The sequence below is a fragment of the Cyphellophora attinorum genome (assembly GCF_001299255.1).
Source record: "Cyphellophora attinorum strain CBS 131958 chromosome Unknown Contig3, whole genome shotgun sequence".
Taxonomy (NCBI): domain Eukaryota; kingdom Fungi; phylum Ascomycota; class Eurotiomycetes; order Chaetothyriales; family Cyphellophoraceae; genus Cyphellophora; species Cyphellophora attinorum.
Genome location: NW_017253231.1, coordinates 1,466,968 through 1,494,472, shown reverse-complemented (window position 1 = coordinate 1,494,472; position 27,505 = coordinate 1,466,968). Strand labels below are relative to the sequence as shown.

The following is a 27,505-nucleotide window of genomic DNA, read 5'->3' as shown; positions in this document are numbered from 1 at the left end:
GGTAATTGCTGGGCTGACGGCTGTCTGAATGAGGGCTTTTATGAATTCCACGCGAGTTGCCTGCAGTCGACAGAGAGTGCGCCAGAAAGGTTTCAAGCCTGAGGTAGTGGACCCTGCTGGCAACTAGGCTGACGAGCTGTGCGATCCGAGAACGGAGTCAGTCTTCGAAGAAAGACAGGTCTGACTCTGGCTGGGATCAAAAGGCGAGTTCAGCGTTGCGAGGTTTGTAGGAGTACCAAAATTGCTGCGATTGCCTTCCTAAGATTGTTGCGGATGACTGTTGGTAGACCATGACCCCGAACCGTTGGGGTTCTGCGGGTAGGGAGGCTGATGCATCTGCTGCTGAGAGGCTTCATATGGGTAAGGAGGTCGGCTTCCGTACATCTGGCTATTCGGGGCGCCGGAGTCTCTACGATCATCGCTTGGACGGTGACCATCGATTGGCGATGCTGTGGAACCCATACCGTAACTGGGACGGTAGCTCATGCTTCGACTTTGGTCCATTCCGACGGGGCTCAGATTATTCATCGGACGTTGCATGCTGGATGGCGGTGGGTACATGATTGACGAATTACGGTCGCTCATCATTGACGGCATGGACGAGGAAATTGGCGCCTTGGAGTCGTACCCGCGATTGTAGCTGGATTGATCGTAGGAGGCATACTCAGGTCGGGCTGAGTCGGCATCTGAGGTGTCGCGACCGGTGTTTGCAGGTAACCTGATGACATGGGCGGAACGCCTGCAGAGTAGCCAGTGGGCGGTGCCTGGCTCATAGGTGATAGTACGAGTTCATGCCATAGTGGGCTTGTCTGTAGTCCTGCACATATGGTTGGTGGTGTGGTGTGACGCCGTAGCGATAGGCGTTCGACCCATCTCTTATACCGTCCACATCCTCATTGTCCTCGAGTGGCGAGCGAAAGCTCTGCTTGCTGGTCAGCTCCGGGCGCGGTCGGATGTATTGCAGATTGTCTGTCTGACCCGGTGTTCGTAGTTGACCGGCGACCACCTCATTGACGTTGTAGTAGCTGACAAGATGATGTGTGACGCCCTGCACAGTGACACTCATGGTCTTCTTCACCAGACCATCAGCCTTGAAGCCGTAACTATCGATCAGAGACCCAATCAGCTGCCGCTCCGTCTCGGTAGGAGTCCGCTCTGCCCCAAAGGATCCATTCTCGCTGCCGCCGCCCATGGCTCCAGGGTACGGCTCACCTGGCCGACTAGGACGTCGATTTTGCTTCTTCATGGCTCGCTTTTTCTCTCCAGGTGGAAATGGCTTGTCGAGTTCCCGGTAGACCAGAAAGTTGCCAAGTATTCGAGAGGGACTCCAGGTGACGCCATCGGTCCATCTTTTGATGCCGGAAGCATTCTCCTCGTAGATGAAAACCGAGCCGCTGCGGATAAGCGAGTTGCGTTCACGATCGTGAGGCCGACGTGGAACATGAGAAAGGTGGCCTTGCAAGCATGCCTCGAACAAAATCAGAGCATCTTGAGTTGTCGCGACATGGCCTTGAAAGGTCGGCTGCAACGCCGCGCCGCCCGTGGACATGGTCGACGCAGCCTACAGATATATGTAGTAGTTGGAATAGAGTGTTCACAAAGGTGTAGTCCGCCAGAGTTCGCAGATGTGCTTGAGGGTTTGAGCTTAAGGAAACTTGTCTTCGGTTATAAGCTTCCCAGACCTTGCACTCACAAAGTTGACGGATGGAGAGTAAGACCGTCGAGTCGAAGAACGGTTCCTTGTGAACTCTTGCAGCGTGATGCGCAAGCCAGGCGCGTATGAACTGGCGGGGATGATTGATTGTTTGATACAAGAGGTAGGTCCAGATGCTGTGAGGTGATCGAAAGCCCCTACTAATAAAACACCAGATCTACACCTGTTCTCAAGGGTGAAGGATGGTTTGTGGGCGGATCCTGGATGTTCAAGCCACGGCTTGTGTAGTAGACAGTAAATAATTGACTTTAACTTCTGCTCGGTCGATGTGGATGCAGGAAAAGCACAGGCATGTACAGGTGCAACAAAACAAGGCCCCTGCTGAACGAAGTTCGTCTCCGTAATATTAAGTTGCTCGAATGAGGTTGCGTCGACGTCGAGCGCTGGAGTCGACGAGAGGGGGCGATTGCCGTGACGCACAAAACAGAACCTAGGCGGGGAAGGCGCAATACACCCTTCTGAGAAATGAGATCGAAGCTGGGCAACCACCTGGGTTTTGTTGTGATGGCGAATGATCAGCTACCCAATATTTGCAATAAAACGATTGAGGTAGCCAGGAGCCGTGGACAGGTGGGAGGCGACGCGGTCAGGGTCTGATGGAGAAGACCGGATGGGCTGAGAGGCGGAACTGATCGCTTAACAAAGCATGCAAGACCTGGTAGTCAGGAACTCGTTGCGATCGACGAGCTAGCAAGTGGAAAACATCTCAAAACAACCCCGAGGAATCTGTCGGCGGAACCACCAACTTCAGCCAGCTGTCTTGCGGCTGTCACTTCCAAGTTGCCGGGCTTGACTCAACTGAGTCGTGACATTTGAAAGCTGTACGTTACGTGTCTCTCAGCTGTAAAATAACCCAGCGAATGCTACAGCTTAGCCTGACTTGGCAATATTTGAAGTTGAGGTGACCTCGGTAGGTATGCATTTCCGCACATCTGTCCATGGCTTTTCCGGCACTCGACCAGGCCGGCAAGTTGGGATACATGCGCTACCCAGTGCAAGCATCGTTAAATCAATTATGAAGTCACGCAATGGCGATCCCTCGTGCGCAACAGATTTCGAAGACTACTATTGCAAAGATGGCTTGGATTTAACAGCATCTGTGCAGATATGCTTCGAGACTAAGAATGGTAGACGATTTCCTGGGGAGAGGTTTGGTCACAAGCGTTGATGCATGATAGTTAATTTCCCGAACAATGACTTTAGACAAGAAGATGATGAACTCTCGAGACTTCCAAGTTCTTGCTGGCATGAGAACTCTCGTGGCAACGCCTCTTCCACGTGTCTGTGCACGGTTCTTGAGGTCGCAGTCCGCTCAAAGCAGATGTTCACGGTGACAACAGACCTTCGAAACTTCGTACCGCTACACTGCAAGGGCTTTCTTGCATCGGAATGGTGCCACATTATCGGCCCTAGTATGCGAGTTGCAAGACCGATGATCGGGTTCTCAAGCCCGACCCTGAGACCCAGCGCTGCGTTCTACTAGGCTGCTCAGAACGGGCTAGCGACATTACAGACGAAATCGAAGGATTTCGAGACATTGTCGCGTCTGAATACGTAGGTAATAATGGCGATTATTTGGCGATTGGCGAGCAGCCTAGGGCAAGTGCACAGTGAACGAATCAGCGGCTCTTCTTTTCCTGGGCTGCTCAATTACCGAGTTGGCGCCCAGAGTCGAGTTCGACAACTGATGCAGACTGCTTGAAGCGATAGGGCCTGCAAACCTGTACGAAGTGGCTGCACTGCCACCAGCCAAGTCCATGATTCACATGAACTCATCAATACACTGTTGTGATCGCCTCACCCGGCCAAGCCCGACACCGCCATGCATTTGTCGACGATCGTTGTGGTATGAAGTCTTGGAAGCCTTCCAGTATAATCGATGTTGTGGATTATTTGCAGACAGTCAATTTACCGCAAATGCTATCCCTGCCTCGATGTTCAGCTGTGATCTCAGCCACACTATTCCCTCCCCAGATATAGTGGGCTGTTGAGCGCACGAGTCGGCAATACTCATCGGTGTATTCACCACGACTGACATGCAGTGATCGATGCAAATGCAGCGGCCTTGCTGTCACGGGTGGCGCGCCTGCACACAACAACCCGACAAGAGATCGGAAACGTAACCTAGTGTCACCGTCCAATTACTTGATACGAAGCGTGGTCTGCCCGTGTGGGCTGCAAACCACGCAAAATTCGCGACAGATCATCCCTGCCCGACTCTTACCGTATTGGCTGAACCCTTGGTCCCGAAAATCTGGTAGACCGTTGTTTCTGCGTGCGCGTCAGTGCATGCAAGGTCGTGCACGCACACGATTTGTAGATGGTGTCAGTGGCTTGCGAAATAGCGATCCGATGTCCTCTCGCTCAGGCACGTAGAGCACGACCCATGAACAGCTGCGGCCAAAATTGTTACGATCGCTGATGCAAACGCGATAATTGTTTTGGTGGGGACACGGTTCCTGTGGCTGAACGGTTGTTTGAGATACCCTCGATTGTTTTACTCCCAGCTAGAAACAGACCACGTCTGTACACGCCGAAGCCAGCTCACCTAGCGGCTGTCATGTCAGCGTCTTCGACTGCACCTGTCAAGGAGTGGAATCTATCGGCCGTTACCACCCTGCGCATCTCGATTCTTTTCGCTGCAACGACTTCGTACATGACGCGCGGACGGGGATGTGGAAGGCCGCATCTTAGTTCAGTTTGGCGCAGCTTGAAATGGCGGTCACATGGCGATGCGGCTGAAGACATCACAATGATTTCAGGAAGGATTGCTACGGGGATCATACGCGGGCGACCAGCCTCTTGCTTTACCACCTCAAGGAGCTTTCCCTTTCCCACAGAGAGGCACCTTGCAGTCGACGGTCGATGAAATGAAACCATCACTCCGAGCAGTCCACGAAGGCGATTTCGATCACCCGAGGAAGCACCCCACCTCGATCCTTGCTCTGAATGTCTGGGCAACAAAGCTTGGCGTTGAAGCAAGATTTTTAGACTTTGGCGAGCTCCAACTTTCGCTTGTGACGAAATCCTCCTTACCTCATCAATCATGCTAGCAATTGCCATCATAGATTCCATCGAATTGACCAGGAGTCTGCCACTCTTTGACCTCCCTAACACGACTAGTAGATGAGCGAGACCAAATCAATTTCCGGGACCTTTCTATTGGTCGCCCAGTCGTACGTGGCACATGCCATGTCTGTCAACTGTAGGTATGGAAGGCGCTAACCCCTTCTTGCCAGAAGTAGCTGTGCTATGAGATCATCATCGCTGTTTCTGACCAGCTCTTGTTGTTCTCCAGCAAGCCTCATCTCACCCTCATCAACGATCCAAGCATGATCTCTGACGCACGCCCACAGTACTGTTCCGATGTCTGCTTTCATGTTGGTGACATCTCGATGCAGCATACTGTCGGATACAGGGAAGCAACCATCTTTCCACTGAGTTGCATTATGCGCCAAACTGGTTCGGGTCACACATGTACGGTGAGACTTTGCACTTGGCCCCCTTACAAACAGACTCAGGTACACTGTAAACTCAACCATCGGACAATCCTAGCAACCCACAAAACTGCAGCATGCTAAAAGATAGCCGAAAACTGGAGTGCGAGAACGCCAGTCGACCACACTACACTGCTCACGCGGCCTCTCCTCTCGACAAGCCTGCCGCCACGGATGCCGTTACACTTGCGCACTCGGCTTACTCCTCGTGAGCATCTGACTCGATTCGTGTGTGTCGCACTCGCCACGTCTCCCATGCTATCCGACGGCCTAAGGATCAATACCTGAGACTTGAGCAGTGAGCATTACGCAACAGTGTCGAACTGCCGTGCCTTCCGGTTCGGCTGAACATATCGACTTTCCGCGAGGTCAAATCACATATGATCAGCCTGATCAGCGCCGTTTAGCTTTGGACAGGGGCCAAAGTAGCAATCCTTCGTCCATCGCCTCGTGTTCTTCTGCTCTCGAACAGTCTTTCTCAACGGAGCTGCCCACTGATCTCCTACCCGCGGGCGCCACAGTATTTCCTCGGTTGCTTGCCGAACAAACCATCCCGTTGGCAGTTACACGAGATCGTGAACTTTGAACTTCATTTAACTCAAAGTAGACCTCACCAAAGGTAAGCGAAAACCAGTGGTAGGCAATTGGCCTGCTACCGCTTGAAGTTAGATATGTTTGGTCTTCATGCAAGAGTCCAGGCCCTCGCGCATCTCCTTTGCATCAGTCTGTGCATTTGACGATTTTACAATGACTTGTCGGCAACTTCATCACACCGACGTGCGCGTTCTGAAGATGATTTACCTAGAATATCCGCCCACATACATATGGTCCCTGCCGTTGTACCCGAGACGCAGGCGCACCTTGCACATCTTATGCTATGGTATACATGCTGATAGGCAAGTCATACCAAATTTGTCATGTCCTTCGAGTTGCTAAGCATACGTCTTCGCCCATGTACTAATACTAAGCTACGACTCCGCGACGTTCCCCGGAAGTGCAGCTGTGAAGTCTTCTCAGCTAAGTGTGCTACATCAATGTGCTATCGACACATCAATAGCGACAATTAGCGGATGTTTGACTTTCACCAGAGCAGAGTTCAGTGAACACATTGTCGCGGCAGACGAAGGTCCCATCGCGCTTCTAGACCATATCAAAGCCCAGTGCCTAATGCTAGACCAACGATTTGAATATTCCCTGACCGTTGTCAACAGCCTCCCTACTCAACCAGACCATCCTCGCTATGCCAAGCCTCATGAACCCAATACGCCCAAGCAAAACACCATGCCCAGTGCAATTTGCATACCTCGTGCGCAGCAGCTTATCCATGAATGCATTCTCGTCCATGACAAGCCTTTGACGCTCATCATTTCCACCTTCCGCCACCATTACCACCAAACCCACCCTCAAAGAACCACGGCTCCCTCCCACTCTCGACCAGCCCCTCCGCCGGCATCCTCCACGGCAAATTCGGCACTGCCTGCACAAAATCCTCCATCTTCACCTCGTCTCTAGCCTTCACCTTGCTCCCCTCCGCCGCGTACACCGGCACCACGACCCCCGTCTCCCAATTTTTCACCGTGAGCTTGGTCTTCTTCTCCTTACTTCCCTTCTCCTTCACCTCCGCAAGCTTTCCCCACGCGCTCTCGCTGCAGTTTCCACTGCCAACGTAGTACCAACCGATGAGAATCTTCGCGTCAGCGGCAGCGCGGGCGCGTTCAAAGCGCACAGCAATGAGTTTCGCATGCATTAGACCCTTGCCGTCACAGGCTTTCGATATTGCGTCGCGAAGGATATGTTTAGGGAAGACGCCGTTGTTCCACCATTTCTCTGCAAAGCAGATCGTGCCTGCGCCGTTGGGGCCGGGGAGGGATAAGGCGACTGTGGCTGCGGAGGGAAAGTAGATGCGCATGGTTTGTTCAAGCTCGTGCAGCGTGATTGGGGTCGTGAATGTCTTAGTCGATGACCAGGAGTCTGGATGACCGAGGTGTCCGCTGATGGCGAAGTGGAGCGTAGTAGGTATTGGGGAGTAAGGCTGCCGACGCTGCTGGTGAGGAAGTCGACTTGCACCATTTCGTCGGGGTCAGCAGTGAGGTTCAGGCGGCGGATGGTTCCTGCAAGGGAGTAAAGGCCCATGCCCGAGGTTGACTCGGGCCCAATCTCTGGCGTGCTGAGCTTGCCGCCGAACGAGAGAGTCTGCTGGCTACTGCCGTCATCTGCGTCCGGGAAGTGGAAGCCAGCAGCGCTGCCTACGAAGCCGACGTTTCTTGTGGCGGTGAAGTCGACCTTGTCGAGCTTTCTGAGGACGGAGCCAGGCACTCCTTGACTGGTGAGGTAGGCCGTGAGATCTTCTTGAAAGGATGTTCTGGTGGGCATTTCTGCACTGGGACGGTTTGCTTCAAGCACAGGCAGGTCCACAACCCACACCAAATTCTCCACGTTCACTCTGGCATTCTCCCTCGCCTGCTTCGGCGCGTTCCGGGCGAGACTACCGTTTTGTCCCCAATCGTATGCAGTTAGATTGCCCGTCGGTATCGCAATGCGACAACGTCCATGCTGCCAAAGATCTGCTGTATCTCTTAGGTCAGACTCGGAATCATAGAACAACACCATGAATTTCGAATGCATTGTGCCACCGCCCTGCATGCCACCCGAAGCTTGAGGGACCAAGACTTCGACATTTGGAACATCGGCAAAGTCGACCTCTAGACCGCGTTTAATTGCTGTGGAGGAGGCATGTAGGATGAGCAAGAATTTGGTGGTCCGTGTGTCGAATAGTGGAAGAAAGAAGTCGAAGTCTGTGGTGAACGAAGAAAGCAGTGCGGATTTCAGATTTGCTGTGGATGTGGTGGCAGGCGAAGCGAGCAGAGAAGACAGTGTTGTCGTTGGCTGCGATGGGTCGCTGTTTTGGTCGTAGGGTGTGAAAGTGCGTAACAGAGTCGGCGCCGTGAAGTAGCGGGGTTGTGGCAGTGATGGTAAAGACGAAGGTGGGTCCCTGTGAGCAACGGCTGCTTTTGCGGCTTTCTCAGTAGAGTCGGCTGGTCGTACGGAAGGCTTCGACTTCGGAGGAGGGCTGATGGTTTTTGTGGAAGCTGTGCCATTAACACTGGTTTTACCATCTATCGTCTTGAGCCGCTTGCTGCTGCTTGGATGCTGAGGATCTTCATATACTGTGGGCTTCGGCTTTGGCGAGCCTCCATTCGAGATTGGTTTGGTGGCAGGAGTATCAACGCCGTCGCGCTTTCGCTTTAGTCTCGCAAGTCTTTCGGCCTCCATGGCCTTCCGGTCAAGCCCCAGAAATCCAGTAGTCTGAGCTACTGGCACTGGTGATGCTGACTTGTCATGGTCGCCTTCATGCTTCCCGTCCTTGCTCGCAACTTGGTCTTCTACGATTCCGGTAGTGCCCTCGTCCATATTAACAGCTTCGTTGACAGCAGGCTCCTTCTCGCCCCCGGCGGCCAGGGACAGCGCAATCGCCCGCTCCAGCTCGATATCTCCGTCACCCTCTCCCGTTAAATCGATCCCGTTCTCGCCCAGTATCGACTTCTGGCCTTTACTCGAGGCCGGCTGATTTGCCGCCATAGAGAGTGCAATAGCCTTCCTCAGATCTTCGTCGTCGTCATTGTCGTCTGTCAAATCGATTGCCTCATGATCTGTCGGATCGCTATCGTCCCTGATATGTCTCGGCAGTAGAACAGGTTGATTTAGATTGTTGTATGATCCTCGCGCACGACTGCTGTATGTTGGCTGGGGAGAAGCTGGTGGAGAGTCGGTCAGGTCGATGACGACGTCTTCTGCTGGATCCGGATACGCCATGATCGTCGTAGCCCTCGCTCGACTAAGACTTGCGAAGTTGACGGAAGCAGTGAAGCTCAAACGCTCAATAATGTTGAGTCGCCGTGCATTTGGCTGCTGCGTACTGTCAGGTGAATAATTTGTTGAATATCGTCCAGTGTTGCGCAGCCCGGGACATCGAGCGATACGAACACCTTGTCGTAGGATCGCGGCTGAAGCCAACAAATTGCCTGTCCTCATATGACTCAATGCACGCGTTCGTGTTCACTTTTTGTCTTCACTGTTTGATGTACAGCAAACAAACAGGCACCAGACTCAGCGCCAAGACATGCCGTGAAGTCGAGACGGATTCTTGCATGGCACGCTCTGTGAGGTCGCAGGCCGTGGCGCGGCCGTAAGATAGCGATCTCGCGGGTGTCTTACCAGAATCGTACCTCGACACGGCTTTGCCTTGTGGCAAAGCAAGCCGACGCTACGCTCTACGCGTCGTTGAGATGGCGGGAAGTAGATCTGAGGTGCTCACGTCTGTAATGAAGAACGAGGATATACTGATGCTCAGATAGCACTACAGAGACCGCCTATATTCTATCAAGCATCCAGTGAGTAGTATACAGGCTGATTGCGATGAGTTGCAAGTACAACCATCGTTGAGTGCGATTGGCTGCCCGGGCATCATTAAAGGCTTCGTGTCACCGTAGGGCTGACACGAAGCCTTGTGACCAGAGATTGTCATCCGGCGTCGTCTGTGAACCTTGCTACACAATCACCACACGGATTATTGTTAGTCCATAGCGTCGATATGGCAGTCGCTAGACGAGCAGCGAGGTGTCCGTAGGAGCATTCAGTACATAATCCAGGTTGAAGAGCTTGCTGATAGCATGTTGAGATTCGAGCACGATACGAAAAGCGTATGTCGAATATACTTGCGGCACATCATAACTTTGCACTCGGGTCCTACTCAAAAGTCACATGCATACCCAAGAGAGACCTCCGGCAAGACCTGCACAGACTTCGGCGTATTCGACGACTCTGAGAATCCCATGTGTGATATGCTTTGCGGTCGAGCAAACCTACACATGCTTTCGCGCGAGATATACCCGTTCGTCTCCGCTACAATCACTATCGAACCCTATACCTCCAGCTTTGTGACAACGAATATGCTGTCTTTTCAGGTCCCAATAGTCCATTCTGCTTCCGAACTGGTACATGTTCGTTACTTTGTATTCGACACCTAGCGTTTCCACAATCCGCCCTTTCGCAATGCGGACATTTCTCGGAGCGGTCTGGGGAAGAGGAGACGCTAGCGGCTGCAAGTGCTGATATGCCGCCGGCTTCGAGCATTTGGGCTCAAATAGACCTTCAGAGCGATCTAGATGCAAAGGAGATCCTTGCAGAACCACATCTTGCGGAATACCGGTTGGTTCGTGGTCTCCTCTGTTCAGCAGGTGATATGGATGGATGTCGCAGCCGGCATCTTCTTGGGACTCCTAGTTTGCCATTTCAGCTTACCGTTGCTGCATACTTTGGTGGCTGCGCAAATGAATCAATGTCAGACTCCTTAAGCTGGCATCTGCAGCGCTGTATGATAACACATCTCGTATCGCACAAGGACCTGATTCGTTCATAGTACACTGGCCATGTATATGAACTCCAGACCACATTCGAAGAGGAAGGCGCCTTTACAAGCTTGCATGCGGCTCCTCTCCTCTCCTCACTGATCCGCTAGGCAGCTGACCGACAGTTCACCGCGTTCGGACAGCAGCTGTTCCAGCAACGAGGTGACTGCGTCCCTCCCGCTGAATTGACTTGACCGACCTCGAGCTACAGCAACACAGGCTTGAGATTTATCACATGGTATATGCCACGCTGGAGACCTTCAGCGTGCAAAAGGGACTTGGCAAACTTTCGTCCTCGGTTGACCGGCTAGCATCAACGACGCCGTGTACTACCAAAACCCGTCGATTCATGTGTGGTGCTCGAATAGCTCGGTGCAGACGGAGGGCTAGACGGAGCCTGCCATGAGCTGGGACCAGTGTTGCCACCAGTACTCCTGCCGAAGAGTCCACGGCTGGGTGGCTGCTCTCTCGTCTCCGGTTGTGTGTGAGTTCTGTTGTTGCCTCTGTTGCCTGCCATGTAGCCAGCAGCAGCTCCAGCCGCTGTGCCTGTCCAGAAGCCAGGTCTCCAGCCTTGTTGCTGAGTCCGGGACGAGCTGGCACGTGTGGAGGTCGAGCCTGATGTTCGAGGTGCTGACTTCTTCTTTGCGGTACCGTAGTTGTTCCGAGGGTAGGAGTCGTAAGGCGGTGGCGGGTCGTCGTCGTCGTTTCCGCCTCCGTCATAACCTCCATATGGTGGACGCGCCGCCCTTGGTCCTCGTGGAGGGGCGTCCCGAGCTGAAACAAACAACTTATAGAGGATGATGATGGCAACCACAGCGAAGACTAGTCCGAATGCCCACCCCACAAAGTCGCCATCATTTGCTTTTGTTGACTCATGGCGTGCAGAAAACCCTTTCTGCTTGGCATACTTTGCTTCTCCCTTGTCGGTGAGCAGCAGTCGATATTCGACACCACAACTGCCCTTGAGCACGTATGGATCTTCACTGCTTGCGTAACCTTCGCAGATAACATCGGTGCTACCAAGCTTGAACTCCTCTGGCAGAGAAGCTTTGCACGACCATTGGATATTCTCGGCGTCGTAGTCGGCGCCTTCGTTCGTACATCGAATGACGTCGACGCTGTAGAGGCTGCAAACGTTTGGCGGTCCGACACACTGCGCTTGGGGGACAGGCGAAACGCGTCGCGATGCCGTCTGCTTGCCGCCGTAGAATGTCAGGGACTGTACCTGTGAGAGAAGAATGGCGTTCTTGGGGACTTTGGTAGGGTTTGTGACTTTGGCCGCATCTCCGCAGACATAGAAAAGGGTTGTGGCCGCTAAGGCCAGCCAAATCGACTTGGAGAGCATCTTGGATGGACACGCCTTTTAGGAATGCAACGCGGACGTTTGCATGATCAAGGCACAGGTGTGGAAGATATATGAATCGCTGATCCAAGAGGCGAGGTGGCCAGAAGCAAGGAACCAATGATCGTTGCCTGGATGCCTAGCGCCACCTTGTCCTCAGCCTCAGCCTGGGCTGTTTGTCGCCCAAAGCCGCGCCCAAAGCGGCGACCGATATTGAACGACACGCGCACCGCCGGCTACCAACTTCACCCGCAATGCAGATGCATCGAATCAAGAATCTATCTGCTACACCACCACAAATGACATCAGTCTCGTTACACGATGGCACTAATGGTTTGTATGCCCGATGACACAGTCATCTCGGTTGATAACGCGAAAGGTACGCGAAGACCATGCATATCGCGTTACGCGTAACCCATCTTTCCTGTAACTCCAAAATGTGTTTCATTCCACGTCCGCGCACCTCTCATTCCTCCTCCTTCTTCCATAAATCTTTCGAGGTAGTCTATCGCCATGGCTGCGAAAAGTCGTCCTGGCGCCCTCCAGACCTGGCTTCAGCCACCGACCAACGCCGGGCCGGCCACAGGCAAGCGCAAATGGGCGGCTGATGGTGAAAACGACGAGAACAGCAATAGTGATGAGCCGCCTATAGCGCCAGCCAAGAAGCCACGGCAGAAGCTGCTCCGGCACCAAAGTCGGCGGGCTCCAAGTCCACCACCACATCTACCACAAAGTCAACCTCGAAATCGAAGGACTCCGCCAAAGAAGCAAAGAAGCTTTTCAACGACAAGCTGAAGGACGTAGAAAAGCGCCACCTAGACCTCGACAAGAAGGTCAAAGCCATGTCGCCCAACAGCCGTGCCATAACCGTCGACAACTACGCGGTCTCGGCCGCCAAACACGCTGGGGTTGTTGCCAAATTGCTTGGCATGGGCTCTCCAGTGCATGCATTCAACTTCGCCATGGCCCTCGCAGACTCAAGCCACCGCAATATCACTACCTCCAAGATGTCTGGTGAATGCGGTGGATGTGATGAGCCTGGGGCAAGATGGATACAGCCTTGCTGGCTGCCATTGAGGCAAGAGAGAAGCCTGGTTCCGAAGCGTGGCTGAACGAGGAAGCTCTCTCGAAAGTACCTCACCGTTTCACGGAGAAGGATGCCGACGTGGGCGAATATAAGACTGGACAGCCGAATAAGCAGCAGCGCAATCAAATTCAGAATCAATTCATTATCTGGGAGAAGGGACGACGGGCAGCGAGGCGTGAAAGGCGGGAACAGTGTCTCGACTGGGTGCGGTGCTCGCTGGATGATCTGGTCGCTGACAGGGATTATTTGAAGGACTATGGCGTTGGCGAGGACTTCAGCAGGGGCAGGGATGAAGAGGAACGCAACTCTTATTTCTTTCTGAGCATCAAACGACTGGAGGAGATGATTGCTGAAAGAAGCGCTTAATTTGTTTGCATCGTTCTATCATCGATATGGATATCTTTCAACGGGCGTCTTGTTGACTTCTCTCGTCTGCTCCGGTGCCGAATGATCAGCTCGCGTCTGGTTATCGTGTACAGTCAAATCGAATCATGTTGCTTTACATGGGCCGCTGGACAAGAAGACTGCACAAACAGAATGACGTGGCATATGCTGCTCATACCAGTGGGTTATGGCATTGAAAAGTGGTTCATTCGTGTACGAATGCTGAGGACTCTCTTCTCTAGAAAACAACATTGAGAATCTTCCCGCCGGCAACAAGTATCACCCTCTGTTCACCAGTCCAGTTATTCTTGTGTCTCAACCAATGTTGACCGTCTTCTGTTTTGAGCACCGTGTCCATCACAGCCGTGATCCGTGCCTTTGAAGGCTTTGTCCGCTTGCTCTCCTGCGGGCTGGGCCTCGGGATCTGAGTAGTGAACCTTTTCCGCCCGTTGATCTGCACAGTGCAGGGCATCGTCCCTGAGCCCTTGAGCTCTTCCTCTTGCGCTGAGGTCATAACCGAGGCAGGCCAGGTGAGGGAAAAGATGCTCTTGTGGGGGACGTCTCCTCGCAGGCAATTTTGCTCCCACAACTCCTCGATGAATGCCGGAGCGATGGGTGCTGTCATGCGCATGAGTGCATATACTGCAATGTTGGCTACTCTCTGGTTAAGCCCCTCCAGCGTGGCACCGGAGATGCCGTTTGTGAGTTTGATCAGATCAGAGATTACAGTGTTGAGACTGTAGATGTCTGAAGTGAAGGTGTTCGTCACACTTTGGACTGTGGCGTGTGTCAGCAGTACGACAGACGCATCTTCGCTGCTTAGCGCCTGGACATCATCTGCTGGGTCGAGTCGCTCAATGCTGTTGCTGCCAAGTGCAGACAGCAGAATGCTTGGGTGATGTACAAGCTTTTCAAGCCGATGAAACCACCTCTGCATACCAACAATTTTCTCTTCGTCCCATTGCAGGATCTCGCTCACCGGAGCCGTGAACAGTATGTGCGCCCGCGTTGCGTCTGCTCCGTACTTCCTGATACAGATGGATGGGTCGACCCCGTTGTGCTTACTCTTCGACATCTTTTCCCAGGTCACGTTAGCCACATCTTCCGTGCCGTTGATCATAGGTCGGCCCGAGTCCGATTCTGTGATCTCGTGAGGGCGCAGGAAGCGTCCAGAATTTGGGTCGGAGAACGTCTTTCCGTGGACCATGCCCTGAGCAATGAGTTGTTGGAAAGGTTCGATGGCTCGTTCCTGGCCTGGAATCAGTCCCTCGCTGCAAAGAAACTTGTAGATGAAGCGAGCATAAAGAAGATGCAGAATTGCATGCTCGACTCCGCCAATATATGTGTCGACAGGGAGCAACTTTACTGCGGAGCCCTTCGAGAAGAGCTCCTCAGTGTTGTGCGGATCGACAAATCGGCCGTAGTACCACGATGAATCGACAAATGTATCCATCGTGTCTGTTTCTCGCTTTGCAGGGCCACCACATGTCGGACACGGTACGTTGACCCAGTCCTCAATCTTCTCCAGAGGATTGCCTCGCTGACCCTTCATTGAAGCATCCAGTACTGGCAGCTCCACCGGCAGGTCTTGCTCGGGCACGGGCACGGCGCCACAGTCTTTGCAATGAATGATTGGTATGGGAGTTCCCCAATATCTCTGTCGTGATACAAGCCAGTCTCGCAATCGCCAGTTCTCGACCAGGGCGGCATGTTTGTGCGGATCTTCACCCTGAGAGCTTAGATCTTCCACAACCTGCCGAGCAGCTGTGGTGCTGTCGAGTCCGGCGTACTTTCCACACAGCTCAGTGAGCGTGCCGGGCTCAGTGAAAGCCTCTGGCACCTCATCAGGTGCAACATACAATCTTTTGGCTGTGTAACCAAGAGGCTGAATGACAAGCGGTATCTCCTCCGTGGGGCGGTGTTGTCGCCAGAATTCGAGGTCTCTGGTGTCGTGAGCTGGTACGCCCATTACTGCTCCATCACCGTAGCCATCCAGCACGTATGGCGCAGCAAAGACAGGCAAGTTGTACTCTGCCGAGACAGACGGTATGCGAGCTTTGTAGGGCAGCTCGACCCCGGCTTTCGAACCACTTTCTTTGGAAGTGTCACCTTCGGTCAACACTTGTAAGGCTGGCAGTCCTGTCTTGCTTGCTTGCGACAGCTCATGATTCAACGACAATGCAACATACTTGACTCCGAAAATAGTATCTGCCCGAGTTGTGAAGACATAATGATGACTGATGGTATCATCGGCATGCTTCACATCTATTCGGATTCGAGCACCAGAGGACTTGCCAATCCAGTTCTTCTGCTGCGAGATCACACGCTCTGGCCAGCGCCCGCCCTTGGAGAGGAAGTCGAGGTCTTTCAGCAAGGCTTCTTGGAAGGCGGTTATGCGAAAGAACCACTGACGTAGGTTGATCTGCTGGACGATTGCGCCGGATCGCCACGATCGCCCATTGCTGTCAACTTGTTCATTGGCAAGAACGGTCTGGTCCACCGGGTCCCAATTTACGAGCGCATTTGCTTGGTATGCAAGACCCCGATTGAACAGCATAAGGAAGAGCCGCTGCGTGTGTCTGTAAAAGCTTGGGTCACATGTTGATATTTCCTACCACTTACATCAGCACTACGTAGCTCCCAGGCCGTGACAAACGTACAGCATGCCAATCAAAGCTGGTGTTCATGGTCTTCAGCTGCTCCTTCATCTTTGATATATTTTCTGCCGTCCAGACCGCAGGATCAAGCCCTCTTTCTATCGCCGCATTTTCGGCCGGCAGTCCAAACGCGTCCCAGCCCGTGGGATGTAGTACGTCAAAGCCGCTCATGCGACGGAATCTGGCAATGACATCCGAGATGGTGTAGACTCGTACATGTCCCATATGCAACGACCCTGACGGATAGGCGAACATGGGCAGCACATAGCTCTTCTGAGCCGCCGTGGACGGGTGCGCACTTGCATCTTCCGTCCATCTCAGCTGCCACTTCTTATCGATGTCATGAAATGGGACATGAGACATCGGTCGTGCGCGACCAGCGATCGTAGGGACAGATAGTGCAAGCCATCTTGGTGTATTGCGGCTGGATGACACGCTCCTCCACAGCATCACACCAGCGTGACGCAGTTCAAGGCGCTGGAGTGCGCAGCTCAAGCATGTCGTGGCTGGAAGGAATTGCTAAGATCGCGGTGCGTTGGTGGTGATGGAAAGCGCGTCGCATCGTCATTTGAAATGAGCCTGCGCGGAGAATCCGTGTCAAAGCAAAACCTTGGCATCGACCTTCTTGACCTCGTCTTCCGATGTCGATCGGGACGTTGTCGTTATTCTTCACTGCTAACCACTGTTCATCGCTATCCATCGCTCCTGAGTCAGACAAGTGGACCGCGGGGCTCTATGATCGATCGACTAAGTCATCACCCATAATGCTGCACAGCAGATCAACATGACACTGGACGGCTTCCGGCATAGCATTAGGACATGTACGCGCCGGTTGACATGCACTAGCCTGATGAAAGTGCCTGTCAGCTGTACAGCGGCGTGCAACTATTGAACGCCATGCGATGTGAGCACATCCGAGCTCGAACATGGAGCGGCAAACTTCGATGCCTTACCTGCAAGCTCTGAAGCGGCAAGGCTTGGGACCGACTTGTATCTTTGCTCTCAGCTCTCAACGTTATGACTGTATTCTGGCTCCCTCTGAGACCGAATGTTCCCAGCTCCGAATCACATCTGAAGATCTCAGTCGTAAGTCCACTTTCTGCTCATTTGCCCTTAGCTTTGGAATTTATATGAGCCTTGTATGCACATGAACTCGATTCCCCTCTCGAGTGCAGTGCTTAAGCAACGCTTCACTGTTCCGAGGCTTCCAATATCGATCTATATAATATCTTCTTGCAGCCCTCCCACTTATCGCATCACGCGGCAAGTCCTTTCACGCTCCTGACCGAACTTGTGGTTCCCTCTCTTGCCATAGGGGTTGACTGTCCTGAGTCGTTCGCCTGCGCACCCAAGCAATCCTATCCAGAGCTCCTCTCTCACCTCTAATCGCTGTCATCCCGCTCGCTGGCCCATCATGTGGGCTTGTCAACAAGAGGAGCAGTTCCTCGAGGAGCAGGCCCAGGGCCGCTTTCTCACCGCCCGACAACGAAAGGCCCTGCAAAAGAAAGGCGGCTTTCGGCGTCAGCCATCGAAACCCAGTTTCATCATCCCAGACTTCACACCGAAGCTGGCCCAGGTGTCAGCAGATGTCACCCACGACGCCCGCCCAACCTTCGAAGGACTTCCCACGGATCTCCGACAGCACATCTTTCGCTTGGCTGAGCAAGATGTCGTACTCAGCGAGCAAAATTGGAAGACGAGGGAGCGAACAGCTTACGGTTCTCTCAAATTAGTCTCAAAACAATTCTATCACGACCTGCAAGACATGCGCTGGCAGTCAAATCGGGTCCGACGAAACCAGCTTGCCTATCTGCTTCGGCTCCCCTTCTTCACCGGCGACTTCGATCTCACACGGCCTGACCGCATGTCACCTCTTTTCAAGAAGTTTCAATCGCTCTCGCTTGAACTTCCCTTCAATACCGACACAGTCCTTCTCAATAGCCTGACTCTCGCGCTTCTCTCTTTGCCACTCAAAGATCTCAGGCTTTTCTTCACCGGCTGCGACACTCATGGCACAGAAACCAGACTTCAATATTGCGGCATTAGATCCTTCGACTATAGTGGCAAACTTCCGGCAAGTGGTCAGGGCTTCCGTCGCAGAGCTTTGCTGCTAAACACACTGAGTCGGCTGACCCAGCTTGAGACGCTTGTGGTATCAAATGCAAACATGCCACTCACGTATAGCCAGGTCGTCAACAATAAGGCCAATCTGACTCGCCTTGCGCTCTGCTGCGACCCAAGGACAACCGCTACGGACGGCTGGGCTGCAGCTCTAAACGATACATCAGATCCAGATCTGCGATACGCCGCTACGGGTACAAATGCGGATATCGACAGTGAAGTGATGCCGCCGGATCTTCGAGAACTAGAGATCACTGCGAATGCAATGGCGTTGACATCACGACTTGTCAGAAGGGCGATGCACAGCCTCGAGAAGCTCACATGATGGTGCCCAGTATCACGAATCAAGGTGAAGGAGCTCTGCCGACGTGGCAGCTCGACTGGTTGTCTCACACTGCAGAGATACTTCTTGTAGGGGCTATGAATGGGCCTCGCAACGGTTTGAAGACATTACGTATTTGCGTTGAGCAGCCAATCACTACCGGGAATCCCTTGAGACCAGGCAGTCGTGGTGAGGGCATGCTGATCCACGCCTTGGGAAGCCATCTTGCCGGATGCCAAACCTCAAAGTCCTCGAGCTGCATCTCAATGTGGCGGATCAATGGCCCAACGCTGGTATCGATATCATCAAATCACTCTGTCATAAGCTCGAACGGCTCTTCATTTCCGAGCAACTGGTAGGTCGCCAGCATTTGCGTCTTGTCGAAGTTGTTACACGTCAGAGCTTTGGAAAGGAGCCATTCAGACCTCAGGCTCTATATCTGCCTGGTAACGATGATAAGAAGATGAAATACGCAATCTTATACAATAAAGGACTCGCGTTCTTAGGTTATCAATTCGCCGCAGAAGGCGTTTGCTACCGCGTGATAGAAGCCGCTGAAGACAACAGCCTGGTACATACCGAGAATTATCGACACAAGACTGAGATTGCGAACAACAAAAAGAAGAATCGCGGGAGAGTCGTACCAGATCGAGGGGAGAGAGACGACGAGAGCATGGCAATCGACATGGAAGCGCTGGATTCCGTTGACGAGGACGAATTCCAGAAGTCCGCACCAGAACGATTTCGTGTTGGAGTTATCGACGAGAGCAGGGATAACACTCAGATCGGTATCGAGCTTCTGCGCCTGAACGGCCGTCTTCTTGATCGCGAGCGCAACAAGCACTCGATTCGTGATGGGAACGCTCTGGTTCAGTGCGGCCCCGACGACGAGGTCGCTGTGCGAGTCGGCGAACGACCAGCTCGTCGGTTCCCAGTGATTGTGGCTGCGGCGGATCGCGGTCACTGGATGTGCGACTCCGAAGATACCACTACGTCCAGAGGCGTTGGCGATGATGATATCACGACTGACGCGGTGCCATTGACGAGAGAGGTGGACGCCATCAACATTGCGCCCGTCAGGTGCTGTGAAGACGGCAGCTGTCGAATCTGTTGCTGGCAGGATGGCACCGCCTCGACGAGCACGGGATCCTGATCAATCGACCAAGCCTGGCGGATCGAGCTGGATCCTGTTGTGTATCGCACCGAGTGCGAAGAGTGGCTCAAGCTCGTCTTTCAAGGCAGTGGGGTTGAGGTCGTCTGCTTCGTGAGGAACTTGGTGACATTACGAATGTTGCGATCCTACGTGGTATTATTGATGCTCTACCCAGGAATGGATATGCTTGGCGCAGTTGGGATCATACACGAATAGAGTGGCGAGCAGTGATCGCAATGACGTTGGAATAACAGCATACTGGGTCAATTCTGAGATATATGTTACCCATCATCCTAGATAGATTTCTCTCGATTCATCATACCCATCATGTTAGACACAGAACGAAATATCCCTACGAATGGTACCTTTCCCGGCCCTTCACTCCTTCCCGATGGCATGCAGTTCCCCGCGCTCAGATCTGCCGCTTGGAAAACATGGAGAAAGAGCTTGGTGGTGACCTTCTCCTCCTTCCCCTCCTTTCGCCAGCTTCCAATGATCGATCACATTCTACCAGCTTTGCTTACAGCATAGCCGGGGTTTTCGTGTGCGATCCTCTCCAGGTACCCGCAATGATGCTGTTGGCATGTCACGGTGCTTCGTCTAACCTGCGCGAGATGGACGTGGAACATAATCGAATCTCACTTGAGTGTCTGCGAGCGTACAAAAAGATGCCAGATCCCGCTGACCTGAGATTTTCAAGCTCATCTGCCAGCCGAAGTGTACTCAAGTGCTCGAAACACCCCTGCTCGCCCAAGATAGCCTTTGCGGGCTGCCACGAGTCATCAGCCACGCGTCGATCAAACCCGTGCCAACCACCATTCGCCTGGCAGACCCTTCCATCCAGAGGTACTGCTTAGCCTAATCAGCTTGCCGAGGACTGAGTCGCTGCACGAGCTAGTTACAACGTCCTCAGGCACAGGACGTTTTCCAAGGCACACGTCTGGTGGTCCATTACTCGCCCTCTAGGTTCATCATGGGCTCCGAAGGGCAGAATGCCAACGGTAATTCTATGTCTTCTATATCAATGCCTCCTCAAGAACCACCAATAACGTCCCTGCCAATGGATAGTCCCATCGACGAGAAGCGGACCTTGAGTCCAACCAATACTCCGCTGTCTCCAATCAAAAGCCCTACTGACGAGACATTACCAGATGAGGTACATACCGCTCCTTGATGCATCGCATGGTCAGATCGATGACCGTGAAACCTGCGACTTATGCGAGCCGCTTGAGAGAGCCGCAACACTTTCAGCCTGTCGCCATGAATATCTGCAGATCGTTCTTGGTCAGCAACAGATTCAGTCATAATACGACGACGGTCTCATATCGCGAACTTTAGTCGAGCCAACCGCTACTAACCTCTAGAGCCATACCGCCGCCAGCGCTGAGACCATGCAGTCGTGGAAAATGCTAACGTCGATTTCCTCAGGTCCCACTCGCCGCCCAATTGCCCATCAGCAAGTTCTCGTCCTTACCAGAATTTCCTCCAGAGGCCTCCCACCTCCGCGCTCTCACCCTCACCTCCGACATCCCCTTGCCGGAGTACCAATCACTCGTGTCCGGGGGAGAATACTCACTTCCGGTGCTGCCACAATCGATCACGCACCTCACCTTGGAACTCTTCAGCTTAGGGTTTCCTGGCCGCAATCCCAGATATCTCAGCAACCTCGCGGTCGCCCTGCCAAATCTTAAAAGCGTCACAGCGTTCGCCTGCCTGCTAGACGGACTCGATGACGCCAGCCGCACTGATGCTGAGCGCTTCTTCGACACAGCTAGAGGTCTGCGCGAGCTACACCTGATCGACACCTTCGTAAGGCCAGGCTACTGGACGGCAGTTGGCAAGCTGCTCGAAAAGCGTGCAAGGGAGGAAAAGGAGATCCAAGAAGCTACCGGCGATGCAGCCAGCAATTGCAACAATGGCACAGCGGCCGGCGGAACGCAAGTTGTAGAGGTGTCGTACACCTACCGTGGTCACTCCGACAGCGATTTCTTGGCTCGTCTACATGGCGAGGAGATGCCGCTTTTGATAGTTCCTGGTCTTGTTGGTGCTGGCTTTGGTCTGGTCGAGGAAGCGGAGGGAGATAAGAGCCTCGGGGAGACTGCCGAAGACGGAAACGACGGATCAAAACCCTCACCCGCAGGAGGCATTCTGCCTTTTGCCAGCGACTCGAGGGCAACAGCAGCCCTGAAGAAGCGCTTTGCGAACTTCAAGCAGGGAGAGCTAGCATCCCTGAAGGTACTGAATTTGGGCATGTGGACATTGACTGTCGAAGACATCAAGGAAATCCTTCTTGCAATCAGTCCGTCGCAGGGTAAGGAAGAGACAGGATTGATCGACCTCACAATATCAGTCCTACTGACACAAGACTGGCTGTCCGAGCTGATGAAGGTCTTGGGCGATAGTCCTGCGACAAAGGCCCTTGAAGGACTAGAGATCATAGGGGTGCCAAGTCTGAGTAAACCTGGTGGCTCTGCATCGGGACCTGCCAAGTCGACCAACAGATTGACAATATCATGGATACTGGTGATGAAGCCTGGGGTGGTGAGCAAGGAGGAGCAAAGATCCTTTCGCAAGAAGATGCGGCGAAGCTTGGCAGTCGGGTCAAGGGATTGACGAGGATCGATATGAGCGTCTTGAAGGCGTCAAAGGCGGGCTTGGTCAGGTTTGAGAGGGCGAGTGCCTCTGCTGAGTGGAATGGAAGCCGTCTGGGTGCTTGATGTTCGTGTTCTTCGGATCAGCCGCGAATGTTGTTGACCGCTGTATCGAAGTGCATCATTCATGACTTGCAATGATCCATATGTTTGCCCCTTCCTGAGGCGTATTACATCGTAGCAATTCGAGCCTGAGTAGGCGACTATCGTTGTGATGCATGGCACACGTTTGGGCTTGCCTTCTCGCCAAGGCCCGAAGGTTGATGGAATCGCCTTCCTCTTGGGCACCTATCAGGAGCATTGACGACTCTTGCGATCGGAGCGGAAACGGCCGGTCGTTCATATCTGCTGGCTTTGTTCTGCGCTGCGGGCATCTGTACGTGGGTTACGGTTCGTAGCAGAAAGAAGCATGCAGCAGCCGAGGATTGCTGAGCTATGACTCACTCGCCTGCAGATGCAGACAAGCTTCGAATCAGGCGATCTTGTGGCACTGGCTACGAACAGCCCCTAATCCGCCCTATCACATGAACAATATCAATATCACGAACGGTCTACCGAACTTCGAGTCTTTTCAAACCACGCAAAGAAAACTTACAACACACTGAACACGGAGTCGCACAAACGGTCTGCATCATGGAGAGCTCAATTCAGATCCGCCTCCACCCCTTCAATTCTCCCGAATCATACAAACTCGTCAAAGACCTCGAAAGCGACCTTGCCGCCTTCTACCCCGACTGGGAACAGCTGAGCCAGCCCAACTACGTCGGCAATCCTCGTCCCGCGACTCCTGACGCAAGTGCGATCTCAGCAACTTCTCAGCGACCTGCAACGGAAGAAAAGGAGATCACACCCTTCTCCGACCTGATTCCCTCCAAAACTTCTTCCACCACAAGCGACGAGCCTGGTCTGCTCTTCTTCATCACCTTCGATAACTCCAGGCCCGTCGGCTGCGTAGCACTTCGTCAACTCACGCCGCACGCTTCACAGCCAGACTATGTTCCACATACTCTGCCACCACAGCTGTCCTCAGACAAGACGTATGTCGAGGTGAAGCGAATGTTCATCGCGCACAGCCATCGTGGACGCAGACTTTCGAAGACGTTGCTGGCGCATGCGGAGAAGCATGCTCGGGAGGAGCTGAAGGCGGATATGGTTGTGCTTGAGGTCGGTTTGAGGCAGAAAGCTGCGGTTGCACTGTATCGGTCGTTGGGCTATAAGGAGAGGGCGATGTATGGGGAGTATGTCGGAATGGAGGTCGAGGCTGGCGGCGATTCGATTTGTATGGAGAAGTCGTTGAGGTAGTCGTAGCTTGAGACGCTGCAGATGTAGACATGTGAGTTTGTGGTGTCGAGGAGTCCTTTGGATGAAGCATGAGGTCGTTGGAAGCAATCGAGTCAGGGCCCGCCCTGGCATGAAATTCCCTAGTGGCAGTCGCTACCCGCTAGTAGGTAGCAACCTATGCCATCCGCTTCATACCTTCCAAATAGCTGCCTTTGTAGCTCCCGCCCTCCCCTAGTCTCTCAAAGTACTCAATCTCCACCTCCTTCTCCCACGTCGGCTTCGACTTCTCCCACAGCGTGTCATAGTAAGGCTTAGTCAATTGCTTGGTCTCAAACCACTCCCGACTCTCACTCCACACTTCGACAAGTCGGAACACACCTGGCTTCGCGGGATCGTGGAACACGTCGAAGAGTATGCATTCCGGTTCTGCGGCACAGGCGGCCCACACGGGTCTGTGGGCTTCTTTCCATGCTTCTATCTTGGAGGGTTGGACGTGGAAGGTGACGAAGAGTGTGAGTTGGGGAGTTGGATGGGACATGGTTGAGAGTACTAGGAAGCGAGAGATTGACAGCGAAAACGCGAAGCAGGAGTGGGAGTAGACCGAGGATATAACATGGTGTTTTCGGCATTAAGGCACTTACTGGCATGATTAGGTTATATAGCCAAGTAGGATGACGCACTGAGCTTTGTTCAACAGCTCTGAAGGCCTCCCTAAGGGTATCATGTATAGTGTCAGAAACAGAGCCATAAGGCACGGAAACAGAGGCGGAAATTCTCTGCAGTAAGGCTGAAGTGATCTAGAAGTGAGCTCAATTCCTGAATCTCACTTGTAACTCAGAGTGCAAAGGTGGGGTAGATTTTATCAGGTCTTGGCATTTTTTGCACTTAAGAGCTTTCTTGGTCATCGTAGATCTCAAAGCTGCACTCTTGCTCCCAAACGCAGCCCGTAGTCTGGAAGTTTACTCTGGTTCTGGTTCCGCCAATCACAATGTCAGACGACTCGCCTCGCAAGCCAGAGTACCCCCGGGACGACAAAAAGCCCTGGAGGCTCATCAAGGGCGACCCCGACCACTATGCGTACGGCGAATCTGGCAGCAAGAAGCTGCGATTGGACGGTCAATGGTACGTCTGTCCGATTTCCGGCTGCGGCTTCATAAAGGACTGCAAGAATGAGTTCGTCGGTCGTCGGCATTTCCAGCTGTGGCATGGCTACCCATGGCCACAGGACTCCAGAGGCCTCCTCAGCGCCGCGATTCTGCTGCCACATGATCAGAAGAAGCAGCAGCAGGATGCGTGGGCTGCTATTCTCGGCGCTTTCGGTGGTGCGTCTGCGGCTCCGTTCACCGATACGGGAATCCGTAGAGGTGGAATTCCTTACCCGTTCTCTGCTGCTGCTGCAGCATATGTTGAGCAGACTGGTGGTGTTGCTGCTGCGCACGCGCGTGCATTGAATGCGCCGCCTCCTCCGCCTGCTCTTCCTTCGCCCTGGCCTCCCTCTCCTGCTGCTGATGCAGCTGTGGATGCGCTTTGGGCTGCTGCTCCTTCTGGGCCAGCCAAGAAGAAGAAGGAACCCGCCAAGAAGCGCGCTCTCTCTCCCTCCGCCTCCGCCACCACCACCAAGAAGCCACCGAAGAAGCGGAAGCAGGCTAACGGTGCCTCGAAGCCCGCCCTGGCTTCTACTTCTTCGGCGGGCGACAAGAAGGGGAAGGGCAAGCAGAAAGACCCGGAATCAGTTCCTGCCGCGGCTTCTCCTCCTCCCGACCTCCCAATCACCACCACCACCGCCAACGACGACGACGACCCCGAGCACCTCGAGCACCTCGATTTCGCCGTCGCGACAGAGGACTCCCTGCGCGACCAGAGCGGTGGTGTCCGCCAGGATGCTTCCCACGCCAGCAAACGCGCTGCTGCTCGTCGCAACCGCCGCGCAGCGGGAGAAGAGTCAGAAGACGACGAAGACGATCTCGTTCTCGCTGCCGCTGCCGCCACCACCACCACCACCACCACCACCACTCCCGCCCCTGCTCGCCCCGCCTCTCCCGCCTCCGTCGACACCGACCCCGAAACCGAAGAGCAGAAGCAGGCCACCCAACAGCGCCTCGCCCTCCTCAACCAGCAGCTGCAGCAGACGCAGCGAGAGCACCAGCAGGAGCAGCAGCAACCATTCGCCTTCCGCCTCCCGCTCACCCAATTCCCTCTTTCTTCCGCTCCTGCCACCACCAATGCCTCTCCTGCTCCCCCTCGTCCGAGGTGGGTCTGCCGTGCCCGTGTGGCTAATGGGGAGGCGGTGTTGGGTGAGGGAGAGGTAGAGGGAGAGGGGAAGGGGGGGTTGTGTCCGTGTGATGAGGCTGGGTGTGCGCAGAGTTATGAGGATTGGTGAGTGGAGAGGGCTCCCTGGGGGTATTTGGGGGAGTTGGGACGCGTTTTGGGGAGTTTGGGTACCGGCGAGGCCTCCCCGGGGGTATTTTGGGGAGCGCTTCCGCGGTTTTTACGCAATCATGGGGACCATATGCTCGGGAGGGCATCAGAGGGTCTAGATGACTAGATAGCAAATGAATAGCATTTGCTACATATGGTGCGCTGTGTGACTATTTATGCATTCGTCTTTCTTTGACATGCTTGCTACCTTCATACACTATGGAGACCACGTTGCGTGGTAAAAGCTACGAAGATACCCTTTTTTTTTACACAGATGATGGTGACTACGGGGTGCGCTCCAGCGAATCAGTCAGTAGTCGTGGTTGTACACGCGTGTTGGCAGCGTCAGGATGTCGTTCGATCGCGAGTTGTGGATGATGATCTCAGAAGTCTTGCTGCTTGTATGCTCACTCGTGCTAGACTGCGTTGGCAGTGTCAAGCCTCCGCTGGACCAGGAGTTCTGGATGGTGACAGTACCAGTAATGCTGGTCTCGTGCTCGGTGGATGGCTGGCCGGGCAGCAGACCGTCACTGGACGTGGAGCTGTAGATTGTCGTCTCTTGAGTCGTGTTGCTTGCTTGAGTGCTGGTGGCTGGCACAGGAAGGGTGAGACCGTCGCTCGACCAGGAGTTGTGGACCGTGATGGCATCAGTGGCATTGCTGCTATCAGTAGTGCTTGAAGATGATGCAGTTGTGGTAGCATTCATGGAACTGGTCGTGGAAGAAGAGTTTCCGGAGCTGGTATGGCTGGTTGAAGCGATGGTCTCGTTGCTCGACGCAGAATAGGTGGTACGAGACGCTGTAGTACTCATTCCCGTAGGCCAGATGCTGGTCCAATTTCCAGTGCTGGTAGCCGTAGCATGAGCTGTAGTGCTTCCATTGAATGTAAGTCCACCATCTTCTTCGTACTGTCTCTTGATACCGCCGACAACCCATGGAGTGCCGTTCGTCTTGATAGCACCGTCCAGGGCGTACTTCAGATAGCAATCATTCTCGCCGGAAAACCGTTCTGGAAGGAAGAGAGCCGCCTTGCAGTGAACGTACTCGCCACGCATTCTCATTTGTGCTACTTCAGGAGACAGCGGCATGTCAGAGAGCAGTTCACCGCCTCCTTCGCCACCCGAATTGAAAGCGTCACAGAACTCGAGGCAGTATTCGAACTGTCCAACCCAGAGGAAGGAAAAGATGTCTTTGCCAGGAATGTCGACGTTGCAGAGAGGATAGTAGTCGTGTTTGCGAGCGGCACGAAAGTCTACTGCAGAAAGGCAGCGGCGAGCTTCGACGACTGGCATCTCAATGGGAGAGATAGTGACTGTTGTGGTTGGCAGTGGCGTAGTGGACTCCGGAACGGTGATGCCATCTGCCGGGGCCGCACGGGTTGCAGGAGCGAGAAAGGATAGAATGACGGAGAGCAGCATCGTGATGGAAGTCGAGAGTTGGCGATTGATGGCTGAAGGTGATTATTGGCGTT

General features: G+C 53.7%; 11 protein-coding genes across 11 annotated transcripts; 5 read left to right on the top strand and 6 right to left on the bottom strand.

Moving 5' to 3' along the window:
* Window positions 1-258: 258 nt before the first annotated feature.
* AB675_8839 (Global transcription regulator sge1) lies at window positions 259-1,549 on the bottom strand (the record flags this gene model as incomplete). Its single annotated transcript, XM_018149320.1, has 2 exons — window positions 259-739; window positions 786-1,549. The coding sequence occupies 2 exons, from the start codon at window positions 1,547-1,549 to the stop codon at window positions 259-261; spliced, it is 1,245 nt and encodes a 414-aa protein (XP_018004616.1).
* Window positions 1,550-6,574: 5,025 nt separating this feature from the next.
* AB675_8838 (uncharacterized protein) lies at window positions 6,575-9,024 on the bottom strand (the record flags this gene model as incomplete). The annotated part of the gene is made up of 2 exons (XM_018149319.1): window positions 6,575-7,252; window positions 7,279-9,024. 2 exons carry the CDS (start codon window positions 9,022-9,024, stop codon window positions 6,575-6,577), a joined length of 2,424 nt encoding a protein of 807 aa, XP_018004442.1.
* A 1,908-nt stretch (window positions 9,025-10,932) lies between these two features.
* On the bottom strand, window positions 10,933-11,964 carry AB675_8837 (Store-operated calcium entry-associated regulatory factor; the record flags this gene model as incomplete). Its single annotated transcript, XM_018149318.1, has 1 exon — window positions 10,933-11,964. One exon carries the CDS (start codon window positions 11,962-11,964, stop codon window positions 10,933-10,935), a length of 1,032 nt encoding a protein of 343 aa, XP_018004543.1.
* A 510-nt stretch (window positions 11,965-12,474) lies between these two features.
* AB675_8836 (uncharacterized protein) lies at window positions 12,475-13,414 on the top strand (the record flags this gene model as incomplete). The annotated part of the gene is made up of 3 exons (XM_018149317.1): window positions 12,475-12,571; window positions 12,625-12,975; window positions 13,020-13,414. The coding sequence occupies 3 exons, from the start codon at window positions 12,475-12,477 to the stop codon at window positions 13,412-13,414; spliced, it is 843 nt and encodes a 280-aa protein (XP_018004178.1).
* A 256-nt stretch (window positions 13,415-13,670) lies between these two features.
* On the bottom strand, window positions 13,671-16,452 carry AB675_8835 (Leucine--tRNA ligase, mitochondrial; the record flags this gene model as incomplete). Its single annotated transcript, XM_018149316.1, has 2 exons — window positions 13,671-16,043; window positions 16,093-16,452. 2 exons carry the CDS (start codon window positions 16,450-16,452, stop codon window positions 13,671-13,673), a joined length of 2,733 nt encoding a protein of 910 aa, XP_018004395.1.
* Window positions 16,453-17,503: 1,051 nt separating this feature from the next.
* AB675_8834 (uncharacterized protein) lies at window positions 17,504-18,535 on the top strand (the record flags this gene model as incomplete). The annotated part of the gene is made up of 1 exon (XM_018149315.1): window positions 17,504-18,535. The coding sequence occupies one exon, from the start codon at window positions 17,504-17,506 to the stop codon at window positions 18,533-18,535; it is 1,032 nt and encodes a 343-aa protein (XP_018004629.1).
* Window positions 18,536-18,764: 229 nt separating this feature from the next.
* Window positions 18,765-22,298, top strand: AB675_8833 (uncharacterized protein; the record flags this gene model as incomplete). The annotated part of the gene is made up of 2 exons (XM_018149314.1): window positions 18,765-19,607; window positions 21,114-22,298. 2 exons carry the CDS (start codon window positions 18,765-18,767, stop codon window positions 22,296-22,298), a joined length of 2,028 nt encoding a protein of 675 aa, XP_018004240.1.
* A 671-nt stretch (window positions 22,299-22,969) lies between these two features.
* On the top strand, window positions 22,970-23,638 carry AB675_8832 (uncharacterized protein; the record flags this gene model as incomplete). The annotated part of the gene is made up of 1 exon (XM_018149313.1): window positions 22,970-23,638. One exon carries the CDS (start codon window positions 22,970-22,972, stop codon window positions 23,636-23,638), a length of 669 nt encoding a protein of 222 aa, XP_018004475.1.
* A 154-nt stretch (window positions 23,639-23,792) lies between these two features.
* AB675_8831 (uncharacterized protein) lies at window positions 23,793-24,155 on the bottom strand (the record flags this gene model as incomplete). The annotated part of the gene is made up of 1 exon (XM_018149312.1): window positions 23,793-24,155. The coding sequence occupies one exon, from the start codon at window positions 24,153-24,155 to the stop codon at window positions 23,793-23,795; it is 363 nt and encodes a 120-aa protein (XP_018004694.1).
* Window positions 24,156-24,605: 450 nt separating this feature from the next.
* Window positions 24,606-25,997, top strand: AB675_8830 (uncharacterized protein; the record flags this gene model as incomplete). Its single annotated transcript, XM_018149311.1, has 2 exons — window positions 24,606-25,530; window positions 25,690-25,997. 2 exons carry the CDS (start codon window positions 24,606-24,608, stop codon window positions 25,995-25,997), a joined length of 1,233 nt encoding a protein of 410 aa, XP_018004561.1.
* Window positions 25,998-26,345: 348 nt separating this feature from the next.
* On the bottom strand, window positions 26,346-27,452 carry AB675_8829 (uncharacterized protein; the record flags this gene model as incomplete). The annotated part of the gene is made up of 1 exon (XM_018149309.1): window positions 26,346-27,452. One exon carries the CDS (start codon window positions 27,450-27,452, stop codon window positions 26,346-26,348), a length of 1,107 nt encoding a protein of 368 aa, XP_018004370.1.
* Window positions 27,453-27,505: the final 53 nt, after the last annotated feature.